The sequence below is a fragment of the Ctenocephalides felis genome, unplaced genomic scaffold (assembly GCF_003426905.1).
Source record: "Ctenocephalides felis isolate EL2017-DRISC unplaced genomic scaffold, ASM342690v1 CF-g0.4_SCAFFOLD_03571, whole genome shotgun sequence".
Classification (NCBI taxonomy): domain Eukaryota; kingdom Metazoa; phylum Arthropoda; class Insecta; order Siphonaptera; family Pulicidae; genus Ctenocephalides; species Ctenocephalides felis.
The window spans coordinates 57,301,390-57,314,298 of record NW_020539725.1 but is presented as its reverse complement, the minus strand read 5'-3'; the positions used below and the strand labels follow the sequence as shown (position 1 = coordinate 57,314,298).

At 25.6% G+C, this 12,909-nt stretch overlaps 1 protein-coding gene across 2 annotated transcripts; it reads right to left on the bottom strand.

Annotated features, from left to right (window-relative positions):
• Positions 1 to 3,065: 3,065 nt before the first annotated feature.
• On the bottom strand, positions 3,066 to 11,787 carry LOC113386859 (casein kinase I-like). Of its 2 annotated transcripts, none has more exons than XM_026624620.1 (8): positions 11,488 to 11,787; positions 10,169 to 10,275; positions 9,366 to 9,487; positions 8,420 to 8,614; positions 8,139 to 8,341; positions 7,660 to 7,746; positions 7,037 to 7,169; positions 3,066 to 3,603 (listed from the first exon to the last, which is right to left on the bottom strand). In XM_026624620.1, the coding sequence occupies exons 1-8, from the start codon at positions 11,614 to 11,616 to the stop codon at positions 3,593 to 3,595; spliced, it is 987 nt and encodes a 328-aa protein (XP_026480405.1). In that variant the 5' UTR covers positions 11,617 to 11,787; the 3' UTR covers positions 3,066 to 3,592. The 2 variants fall into 2 exon arrangements, with proteins under 2 accessions (XP_026480405.1, XP_026480404.1); XM_026624619.1 differs by lacking the exon at positions 3,066 to 3,603 and adding an exon at positions 6,515 to 6,640.
• Positions 11,788 to 12,909: the final 1,122 nt, after the last annotated feature.

The following is a 12,909-nucleotide window of genomic DNA, read 5'->3' as shown; positions in this document are numbered from 1 at the left end:
GTTATGTAGTAAATTAAAAATCATATTTTTTTACATATCATAAAAGGGCTTCACAGCTCAACTTGCAAAATATGTTCTTTCCATAAAATTTGCATCAAGAAAATATAAATTTAAAGAAAAGTCTCCGAGACAATAGGCCGAAAAATAAAAATATATATTGAGAAATATTTAAACTTTGTAACGTATGGAATTCTATAATGTTTTTAATTTTACAATAATAAATAAAATAACTATATTTCTTGTAATTCAAGATAAAATGAATAATTTTGTGCAATTTATCACATAATTGTAAGACTTTGCTTTAAATTTATGTTTACGAGAAGTCATCTCTATTAAATGAAAAAAATATTGTAAAGTACACATTTACTTAAAAATTAAAACCAATAATAAATTGCTTTTGAAAAATAAATTTTTCTAATCATTCTTTTACCGTGAATGATATGCGATTCATTCTATTAAAAAAATTAAACAAAAACTATCTCTTTATGGGTATATCAGTAAATGTTAATAATTAATTATGGAAACGCTTTTATAAATATTTAGAGATACATATCGGCATATTAATGTCTACTATGATTCATAAAAAGCTTTATTAAAAAACAACAAAGTAAATTTTAAAATTTAAAACTGCTCGAACTTATAATTTTTTGTTGTTTATTAATAAGCTTTTTATGATATTTCATATAATAGCATATATTCTACACATATAGATATAAATCCTAAAAATATGCAGTCATTTTTATATGAAGAATTTGAGATTGTTATTTAGTATCCTATGAATTAAAATTTTAAATTTTATTGAAATCATACCTATTTAAATTAGATAAGAAATAAAGCAAAATGCAGTTTTTCGTGTAAAGATTTTAGTGCAAATGCAATTTATACTGCATTTAGCATTAATTTTATACTTATATATTTAGCTTTATCTTGATATAATAATCATATATTCAGGTTATTAAATTTTTGGGTATTTATTGAATATTTTGGAGATAATTGGAGAGTACTTTAGGTAGAAAATATACATGAATAATAATTTAAATAATGTTTAAAATAGGTAATTTTATTTGTATTTAATTTAACAATTTGTTGTTAAAGTTGCTAGTCACAACGGTAAGTAAAACCCTTGTTTTAATTTTTTCTAATTTGTTTTTTTATATAATATATTCATTTATTTTGAAAACTTTTATTTGTTTATGTACTAACTAGGGGCACCTTATAAAAGAAAAATTATAAGATATTTATTATTTATTTTATATTGGCTTTTAATTTACACTAATAATATTATATCTTTCAATATCAGAACAAAATAATTTTAATTTTTTTTTAACAATTTGAAGAATTAATTATAAGTATAATTTTTAAAGCACTCTCCAAATATTTAATCAATCCAGGCTGTTTAATTTATAATTTCTAATATTTATTTATTTGCTATAAACATCAATAATATATTTGGAATATAATTTTTTCAATGGTGTTAAATTAATGGATATATCTAGACAAGTATTAAATATAATGAATTTGTGAAAAAAATAATATTCGCAGTGTTTATAATGTTTAAGTTACATATTTTTTATTAGCATTCAAGATATAGTTTTAATAAAAAATTGATTAAATATGAATTTAAATTAACATGAGAAATAAACAACTAAGTTTATTGTTGCACTGTGATTATGATTTTGGTTTCTTAGGCTAATAATTTTGGGTTTAATATTTATTTTTAAAATAATAAATTTGTTAAGTATTTAATTTTTTTATATCAAAGATGAAAGGTGATGAATGAGAATAAACACCAATATTAATAATAACATCAATTATATATAGTTTGCAAGCTTTCTCTATCATGCAGGTAGATTTAAAAATTTTAGTACACGAGATTAAATAAATGAATTCAAAATCAAAACTGTTAAAAAAAAAAATTATTTTTAAATATTGCCTAATGTTGTAAAAAATAATCATATCTGATAAAAAACACTGCAATGCTATTTGCATAAGAGAAATAAAAATAACATTAAAATTAGGAATTATGAAAAATTTAAAACACATGAGACATCACGAAGAATTTATGCAGTTATTGATTGATAAATGCGTTTCATTTACTTGTTTTGTTTAAAATTTTGTAAATTTATTCCAAGTAAATGCCCAGATGTAAGTTTGCCTTAATTGGCTTTTGTTACGTAATATATTTTTTGTCTTATATCCAACATGGATATGAAAGTTTCACAGTAATCAAGTAGTTATACTTTTGAACTGAAAATATAATTTGAAAAATAAATGGATTTACATGAAATATATAAGCCATCACATGATAGCTTACATAAAAGTAAAAAAAAACTCAAAAATATTTGTTCCTTACTAAAACACAATATATATTTTGAAATGTCTACATCGGTATTGTTTATTAATTTTAATAACAATATCCTTCCTTATTGTACGATAAAAGTTTTGTCATATGTATATATGTAAGTTTTTATATATTTTTATCATTTTCAAATAAAAATTTATAAACTTATATTTACTTATACAATAATATGCATTCATTTCACATTCGCTCATACATTTTGCCATCCATAAATTCAATCACTCCATTTAATGGATACATACCAATGTTATAAAAAAGAAACAGAATATGAACAGCTCACAAAAGCTGCTTTTAGTACAAACTATAATTAAATATAGTAAAGATGAACGAGGGATTGTAAACAAAACATAAAAATAAAATCCTTCGTTTTTTCTGCATTAAACTAAAACTTATATAATCTAAAACACAAGTGATTATTTTATTATGCAAAACATTTGAATGCAACAACGAAAACCATTTGCGCATATTATCATAATGCGCAAATGGACACGATTTGCTAAAAAAATATTCATAACATTGCAAAAAGCTACAAAAACGTACTACGATCAATGGTGTGATAGCTTCGAATTAAAATGTTGATACTAATGAGTACCCAAATTTCATTTGGAAATTAATAAATGTGTGTTAATTGACAGAATCTTTACTTCTAAAAGCAAATGAATAAGTTATATGTTATGTTACTTATAAAATAATTAATATTTTTAAATACAACAATAATGTCTGCATTATTATCTTAACGATGGGAAAATGTAGTAAAAGTCAACAGATCTAGTTGACCGTATCACTCCTGATTATTAACCATAGGGTTAATAAAAGTATTATAAATTCATCAAAATTTAATATTAAAAATGATCAAACAATACTGATCTTATTATGATCATACCTAATTATACATGTGATAATATAAAATTTCAAATCAATACACTAGCGAATACTATTATTAGTTTATCATAGACTAATGCATTGATTAAAATTCAGGGTCCATCCTTAAATTAATTAAAAACTGTACTTCATCTGTCACACCTCTCAAAAATCTAGTATCGTTTTTGTACTTAAATTTAAGTAAAGTGCAAACAATAATAGATTATAGACTGGCTTACAATAAACATGCAAGCTAGTTTACATATTTTAAATATTTTTTATGTGAATGTTATAATAATGAGACCGTGTTGCATGATTATTTTCTGAATTCTAACCATTCTCCGATGTAGAACGTCACTGTGATAACTTCTGTTAGCGGTTACCTGGGAGGGATCATAAAAATCAGATTAGGAGAGAACGTCTCTGAAAGTTTGATTATTTCTAAATTGTGTTGTTTAATACTAACGTCAAATTAACTACGATAAAATAAATGCATTAGTAATCTACTATTAATTACTGACAAAAGCATGCACAACATAAATATCTAGTGAGAGGAATTTAGTCATTCATTTCTTTTCTCATGATTTGTACACACTTGTTTTTTATAAAATTTAGAACCAAATTTTTTTTAATGATTCTAATTTCAACACACAATAAGATTATATCATCATAATCTATAATTTAAAAGTGAGGGTATCGAAAATCAAAGCAAAGGAAGAAAAAAATAAATAGATAAAGAAAAGTAATATAAATAATGAAATAATATTAATAATACAAATAAAATAAAAATGTAATGATAAATAAAGTGAAAATTCGCTATTTTGTACAGCTATGGCCAAAAATTAATATTTTACACTCAAGAGTTGAAATAAATTGCACAAACAAAATGGTTGTTGATAAAAATGAAAGAAAAAAAAAGATTTTTCAAATAATAAATTTCTTAAGTCCATTGTGTAAAATATTGCTCCTGATATGTCCAATGCAGAAAGCTAAATAGGACTTCTGATTTACATCTAAAAAAACGTTTTCCCATCCCGAACACAAACTGCATTTAACTTACAGCAAATATAAATAAAACCATCAAATTCTTTAAAATTTTATTAAAACAAAACATTTGAAGAAGACGGACACGATAGTTGGAAGAACCAAAAACAAAACAAAAACAAACAATTCGCCAAAATTAATACAATCAATCAATTAAAAGCGTATCACTGCGCTAAAAATTTCGTCAGTGCCGAAGAAGTTTACTTTGCAATTGGAAATACAAATGCAACTTGTTTGTTCTATTTTCGATTATCATTTTTGCGTACTTTTCAAATAACCAACACTTTGATGGCCCGTCACCTTGTTGGATTTTCCCATTCGGCCTGTGACTGTGAGCGATTTCGATTTATCAATTTCACCTGTTTAAAGGAAAATTAATTAACTGGAAGGGAAGGGAAAGTATAGGTAATCGGTAGAAAGGACTTAAGGACGCATACGCAAGTCGATCAAAATAGTATAAACTCAAAATAGTAATAGTATAATAGTAAATTAAAAAATAAATCTTTAAAATCAAAAGCTGCATTTATCAGAAAAATAAATATACTTAAAATATTAAGTATTATTTAAATTATATGTTATAAGTGTAGTGTAACAAATTAAAAACTACATTTATGATTGTAGTATATGTTTGTATTCTAAATACACATGCACTTTTGAATTGTCCTCATTTATACAAACACAAAAGCTACTTGTAAAGATTTCAAGCAAACTAACTAAACTAGAAGCTAAGCAACATAAATTAAAGCTTATTTCAAATCGCATTAAGCATACAGGTAACCCTCCTCGCATAACACGGTTTAAGAATTGAGACTATCCCCCTCATAACACTACTTTTAAAGCATAGGTTTGGTATAACACGGTTTGAGAATTGAACAAAAACCTAATTAAATAAGAAATTTTGTAAAATCTATGAAAATCAAACTTTATCTAATCTAAAATTAGTAAAAGCGCCGTGTAATAGCTCAATAAATTAATGAAACCAGTACAAAAGATAAGTTATTTGATATTTATTATTAGAGTGTGTGTACGTTCTATAGAAAAAAATTTGAGGGTATAATTAATATTTCTTAATTACCAATTCTTTGAATAAAATAAGCATAAAAGTTCATTGTAAGTACTAACTTTGCATGTGTTAAATATATAAATATCAATTTGGTAAAAGCAAGTGATCACAAATAATATTTTCTTTTTTTTTTTGCAGAAAGTGATGCACGGATCTGGAAGTAGTACAGAAAACTGCTTAGAGGATAAAATAATTTTGCAAAAAAAGATCGCGTTGTGTAGCATTTACTGGGTAGTTATGACAAAAAAAATTAGAGTTCATGTGATGTACTTTAAAAAAAAAATATATAACAATATTATAAAATCATATGTAGTTGTAGATTTTCTTTGAATTCTTAGAACGTAACGCCTTTTTTGTACTAATTTTTTGTCCCGCATAACACGCTAGTTTTTTTTGGAACGTAACAACCGTGTTATACGAGGGTTACCTGTATTTGGTTTTAAAGAAAAGCGTTTTTACGATTGATAAACCAACTTGTAAAAATAAATACAAAGTGCATTGTTGCAGTATATATTTGCATGTACAGTATATAGCAAGAATTTCAGATAAAAAATTGTTCAAAGATTGTGTTCGGTTTTCGAAGTTTTGGGCGCCCAGTATCATTTTTAAAATGAGGGTAATTTTCAGGTCATATTCTTTAAAAACCACATTCAAAAAACATCTTACTTCCTGGTTTTAAAAATGTATTAAACCAAAATAAATTCAAAAATGTAAAAAAAATAACTCCAAAACTTTTTTTAATTATTGAAATAAAAGTGAGTTGATACTATTTTGATCTTTGCAAGCTACATAAATGATACATAACAGCATTTGTTATTTAAATCGTTTAGTCAATAATATAGATTAACTTTAGTATTTATTTAACATTTAATTCACTAATATTAAGAAAATTGGTAATAAATGTATAAAATCATATTGTCAAATTAGAACCAAATCAAAAATTTAAAAAATAACATTTAGCATGTTTAAATTTCAGTGTAATAATCATTACAATATATGTTGTCTAAAAACAGGTTAAAGAGAAGTTTAACTAAAATTTATATATATACAAAAAAAAACTTAGCAATCAACTACAAATATAGCAATAAGTAAATGTGATAACTAAGTGTCATGAATAATTTTACTTTATGCTAAAAGCCTTTAGCACAATTATTAATTTTAATCTAATAAAGCCTTAGACAGAATATATACAATTAGAATTATTCATTAATTCTTTTTCACACAATATATCATAATACTGTATCTCTTACTGAGCCCACTGTGATCATAACTATTTTCCGAGCAAGATATTTAGTTAGCTTCCCGGTACGGAGCTAAAAAAAAGTATGATACAAAAATTAAAACCATGAACCCAATTACTCAAATACTGACACTACATTAATAAAAATTTAGATTAAATAAATATCAAACAACCATAACAAATAAACTATCACTTTAAAGCTACTCAACATTAATTTTTACATAAAGCTAGTAAAGTAAAGCAAAATACATACTGGAATGATCACTTTTAAAAACATTCACGTATCAGAAAGATGATTGAAAAATATTGTTATTTTTCAGAGTATAAAATTATTGGCAATAACAAATATTGTGTTATTTATATTATAAAACTATTGAATTTTGAAAATGTGACCATTCTAGCTTAAACATTATCAACATATACAAAAAATAGAATAATCTACAATGAAATAATTATATACATTAAATACCTGATGTATTGGGTTGCACTTGAGAAGTACCAGCAGCCCCCAAGTTTGGCGCTCCAGGTTTTTGCTTGAGAATTGTCCAGTCGAATAAGTAATCATATTCATGATTCAAAGTGCGGAACAGAATACGGAACAACTGAAATATTGATATGCAAAGAGTTATTTATCATTTAACATAAAAAATCTACTGAGCATTGAAAATAAAAATAAGAATAGATCAAGTTATGGAATTGAGTAATTAGAAAAATAATGATTCCTGTAATTTAAACTTATGAATATATTTGTACAGGTTGTTGTAACTGTACATACTTTGCAAAATTATAAAACTTGCATGCATTATTTTAATATACGTAGTAGTTTTCTCTCTATTAAAATTACAAATATTATTTATCTATATTTACATATTATATATTAATATTGAATGTTATAAAGCAATGCAAATTTCAAAATATGTAATGATCTATTACATATTAAAATAAATAGAATATGCAAGTTCAGAGGTTCCAATTTTAAAATATTGATGTTCATAACATTACAGAATAAGATATATAAATCAAATTATATTTAAAATCAATGTTATAAGGAGATTATGATTTCATATAAATAGAACTACAGCACATACGTACCTGTCTTAAATACATATAATCAGGACCCTCATCAAATCTCAGGCCTCGGCAATAATTTAAATACATTGCAAATTCAGCTGGAAAACCCTAGAATTGATAATTATTAGAATATTGTAAATATAAAAATACATTCATCTACTATGAATAGATGTGTAATCCTAAATTAAATCAGTTTCAACTTGAAATTACACTTGTAAAATAAACTAAAACACCTTTCCATAAAGATCTTATCCAGTGTGCCTAGATACCATTATAACTTCGTTTAATTACAAAGATTATATTCATTTTGTACATTAAAATATTTTTCACACAAAAAACAACAAATATTTATCTATTAACTGATAATTATTACAATCAAGTCTACAAGTTGCAAAAGGTGCAAAATAAAAGAAGAAATTCTAGAATTAATATTTCAATTAAAAAACTAAATATTATATTTTAATATTAAAATATAAATAAAGATCTAAAATAATACATACCTTACACAATACTTCAACAGGTGTGGACATTTTCTTTTCTGAAATTTTTTCATATTTTTGCTTCTTAGTGGCAGCTTTGAGCCCCTGCCACGGTAATGAGCCTCTGTTAAAATACATTAGTACATACCCTAAAGATTCCATATCATCGCGTCTTGATTGTTCAATACCAAGATGTGCATTAATTGATGCATAACGGGCAGTGCCTGTAAATAATAAACCATATGTAAATATTATCTCAAAAATAGCTTTAATAAACTATTAAGTTATGGCTATATTATTACCTGTGAGATTCTTGTCTTCCCGATATCCGATGTGCAACCTAGATCTGAGATCCCGATACTTTTTAGCCAATCCGAAATCTATCAGATATAATTTATTACAATGGCGTCCAATTCCCATTAGAAAATTATCAGGTTTGATATCACGATGAATGAAGCTCTTGGCATGAAGGAATTCTATACGAGCCACCATTTGATCTACAAATAAAGTATAATTGATTTTTTGTTTTAAATAAAAAATAAACTAGTGGTGTATGGCATTGTGCCTTAAAGCTGGAACTTCCCGTACCAAAAATTAAATTTTTTAAAAAAGATTAAAATTGTTTTAAACTTTGAATAAATCAGATTTTTGAGAAATTTTTAATTTTTGATAAAAAATTGACATTTTTGGAAAAAAAACTTTTGGAAATTTTAAGTTTTTTTAACTTGGAAATATGTTAGAAATTTTGTGCTTTTCTTCAAAGCAATCGCACGGTTTTAGACTGCATAGAGACGCAATATTGAAGCGCGTAAGCGCCGTGTCGCCGTCTAACTGGCGAATGATGTTACAAAACCCATAGAAATATAAACAAAATTGATACACATTATAAAATCTCCATAAAATATCTGATGTTTTAATGTTTTTTTTTACTATATCTCTGAAACAGCTAGACCCGCCTTCCCAAAAATTTAATCAGTTCTTCATCTTGTCAATACAAGTAAAATGTTTTTTGAATAATTAAAATTGGTTGAACCGTGTTCCCGAAATCATCGACGAAAATTTGTATCCGCACACACTCACACACACACATACATCGATTTTTTTCCAAGGTATGCCAAAATGTTCAGATATATAAAAATTTTCATTTTCAATTTTTTGTGATTACTATAACTTGCCCTATGGGAAGTTAATACATATCTTTAAGACACTTAAGGATCTTATTAGAATCAATTATATTATGATAATTACCTGCTAACATGAGAACAGTTTTAATAGTAAATTTACGGCCACAAAAATTAAATAGATCTTCTAGGGAAGGTCCCAACAATTCCATTACCAAAACATTGTATTGTCTCTCTGTACCAAACCATCTATATAATAAAAAAGCAAATGAGTTAAATTTTATTCTATGGAAATGTAGTATTAATTAAAATAGCGTTTTGAGCAATTAACTTGTTAATGAACTATGTTTATAGCATGATGTTCAAGTATAGTTCTGGAAAAACTGTCATATATATCTACAGTTAAGTTTGAATCTTCTTTGTGTTTATGTGTATTAGGAAATTTGAGTACAAATTTAATTTTAGTGAATTGACAGTTTTATTATATACATATATAAATATATATACATATATATATATGCTATGATTACTGGGTACGTTCAATATACAGAATGTAATTAAGCTTTTCGCACTGGATTGTTAATGATTAATACATTTTACATAGATTTGTCAGAGTTGAAAACAAAGTTAATATTACAAGGATAATTAATAACACAAGATCCTAATTCATGGATTAAAATTGTCTTCAACATGCTCTTGGATTCAATTCAGGTATAGTGTAATAAATTTCAATTCACATTTTTTTCAAAATCTAAGTGATTTTATCATGTAATTAAATACTACAAATAAAATATTTTTTCAAATCATTTGGACAATGCTATTCTAATCAAACTTCTGAAAAAAAACATGCAACTATTTTAAAAATAAAATAAAAAGGCTTGTAAAAAAATATTTCAAACTGTATTTAAAAATGTAAGCGTAACATGGTACCTGACATGTGGTATACCAACACCCCCTTGGAGGACTTTATAAAGTTTACTTTCATATAACAATTGAGGATGTCTAGCACGACATTCTTCCAATTTAACAGCAACTTCCTGCAATAATATATACAAAATCAAATTATTAAACAAAAATGTCAAGACCCAATGTTGAAGCAATAATAATTCCAAGTTGTTTACGTGTGAGCCAAAGCCAATGTCTTTAAACAAATATGTTGATAAAGAATACAATTGAAATAGTATTTTGAACATTCAATATTCACAGTAATGAGATGCATAATTGAAACTTCATTAGCATGACATGAATGAAATTTTATTACCATCAAGTTAATCAAATAATATAAATTCATTTAAAATATCATTGCTAAATTAATGAAGTTTGCATCATGAATCTATAATTTTGTCTCTAGACTACTCGAACATTTTATATTTCAACACATTGACTATTTAATAGAAAAATTTAATTCAAAACTCTTAAAAATGGTCAAATCAAGTACTTTAAAATGGTCAAAGTAACAATACTTTAAAAAATCAGACATTTGGCAAGACTACAAAGTTTTAAATATATTTAAGTCTTAACAATATATAATTGCTGTGAATTATGAGAACACTGCACATTTATCAAAAAATTGTTAAAATGAGTTCCAAGTTGTATTTTGAAAAGAAAATAGTTTTTAGAATTTATTACTTTATGTTTTAAAATTATGATAATTAGAATGTATTATTGTTGAATAAACTTCTAAAAAATCATGCTAGAAATATAAAATAACTATATTTTTTAAATAATCATAGCATTATTAAAATAATTAGTTCTTAAAAAAAAGGAAAATTCGATATAAAAATAATGATATGTACATTTGCGCAAAATTTATTTCATAAAAAAATTAAATATGCCTCCGTAATATTTTCTATATCAAAATGATATAACTATAACAACGGAGCCAGATGGAATTATTGATAAAATTCTTGCACGACCCACGATTGTTTTAGACATTTCTAAATATGGAATATATTCAAACTTTTAAATGTCAAACAAGAAGCGAAACCATATTTATTAAAATATATTAAACTTTCTAAAGAAAATGTTTAGGAATAATTATGATTACATAAAAAGTGACATTTAATACTTTTACTTAACCTTTATTGTAAATTTTCATGATGGACAAAATATAATTATTTTTAAACAAGGTCATTTTTTTGATAGATTAAATGGTAAAATATGTGAAACGATGTCTTTTGTATATGGATAGTGTACACAAGTCTGTTGTTTGGTATGATAGGCCAAAATCGAGTTACATATGTACGTACCTCTCCATTTGTAATATTGATGCCAAGATATATGTCACCGAAGGAGCCACTACCGATTTTGCGAATGAGACGGTATTTAAGGCCGACAATGAAATCCTTGAGTATAGCCGCCATTATCACTCGGCTCATAAGTCCCAGTCTACAATTTTGTTAGCTCAATCACTAAAACGAGCACAATATTTAACTTCCCAAACGATCACTTCTGCACCGACATTTCCCTTCCTAAATCTGACCTCTGACGTCACAACGGGTTGCTTCAATTGCTTGCTGCTTTCAGACTCAGCCGTTCTTTTGTTCAGAGCCACTTGCTAGCCGAGAGACGCATGCTAACCAACACAAGGGCAGAAATCGAAATTCACTGGATTGTTTGATACCCAAAATATAACGGATAGCGTTTCCAATAGTGAAGGATAGAATTAGCACACCAACATTTTTGCTTTAATTTCACGATCGAATATTGCTTAGATTTTTATTTGTTTCGAAAAGCCACTTAAATGTCATTTGATGACAATTCATTTTTTTACAATCATGATTTTTTTCAAATCACTATATAAACTATAAGTACCTTTTAGTCTTTAAAATATTAACAAATGTTATAAAACCGTAGAGTAAAAGTAAGAAAAATTATTATATATAAATTGTGGTAAATATGAATATATAAATAAGTGGTGGCACCGTGCTTTAAAGCAAATTGCTGGAACTTCCCGTATTGTAATATAATATTCGAGATATATTAAATGTTTTCAAATAGATTATTATAAATACTGTACCTTATATGTATATGTTTACAAAAAAGTAAATTTAAGTAAACCAAAGAATTTAATAAAATAAAGGACATAGTCTACTATTCGTAAGAATTATATAAACTGAATTGCAGAGTAAAAATTATTTATCTGAAATATATAAGTGAGTTTTAAAACTTTAGCTGGATATGAAAATAATGTATATATGTAAATAAAAATAAAATAAAAAAAAATAAAATTCAAATTCAAATTATTCAAAAAAAAAATTATTCAAAAATTAGTAAAAAAAAAAATTTGTTTCAAAAGCAATAGTTTTGTTAACACAAGCATAAAGTTTTTTGAATCGTTCAAATCGGATGCTCAGTTCTCTCAAAAACTGCCATTTTTTGCACATTCAGCTTGGTATTTCCAAAACGGCTAGACCCGCCTTTGCCAAAAACTAATCACAACTGCTCCTTGTCATTATGAACTGAATGTTTTTTGAATCACTCAAATCGGATACTCAATTCTCTCAAAAACTTGGTTTCTATTTTTCGCACTTTTTGCTCCGTATCTCCGAAAAGGCTGGACCCATTATTATATTGTCTAGGGCTGGAACTGCCTTTGCCAGAAACTAATCAGCACATCTTCTTATCAATAGACATAATGATAAATTTTGAATATGCTAAAAATGTTCGTT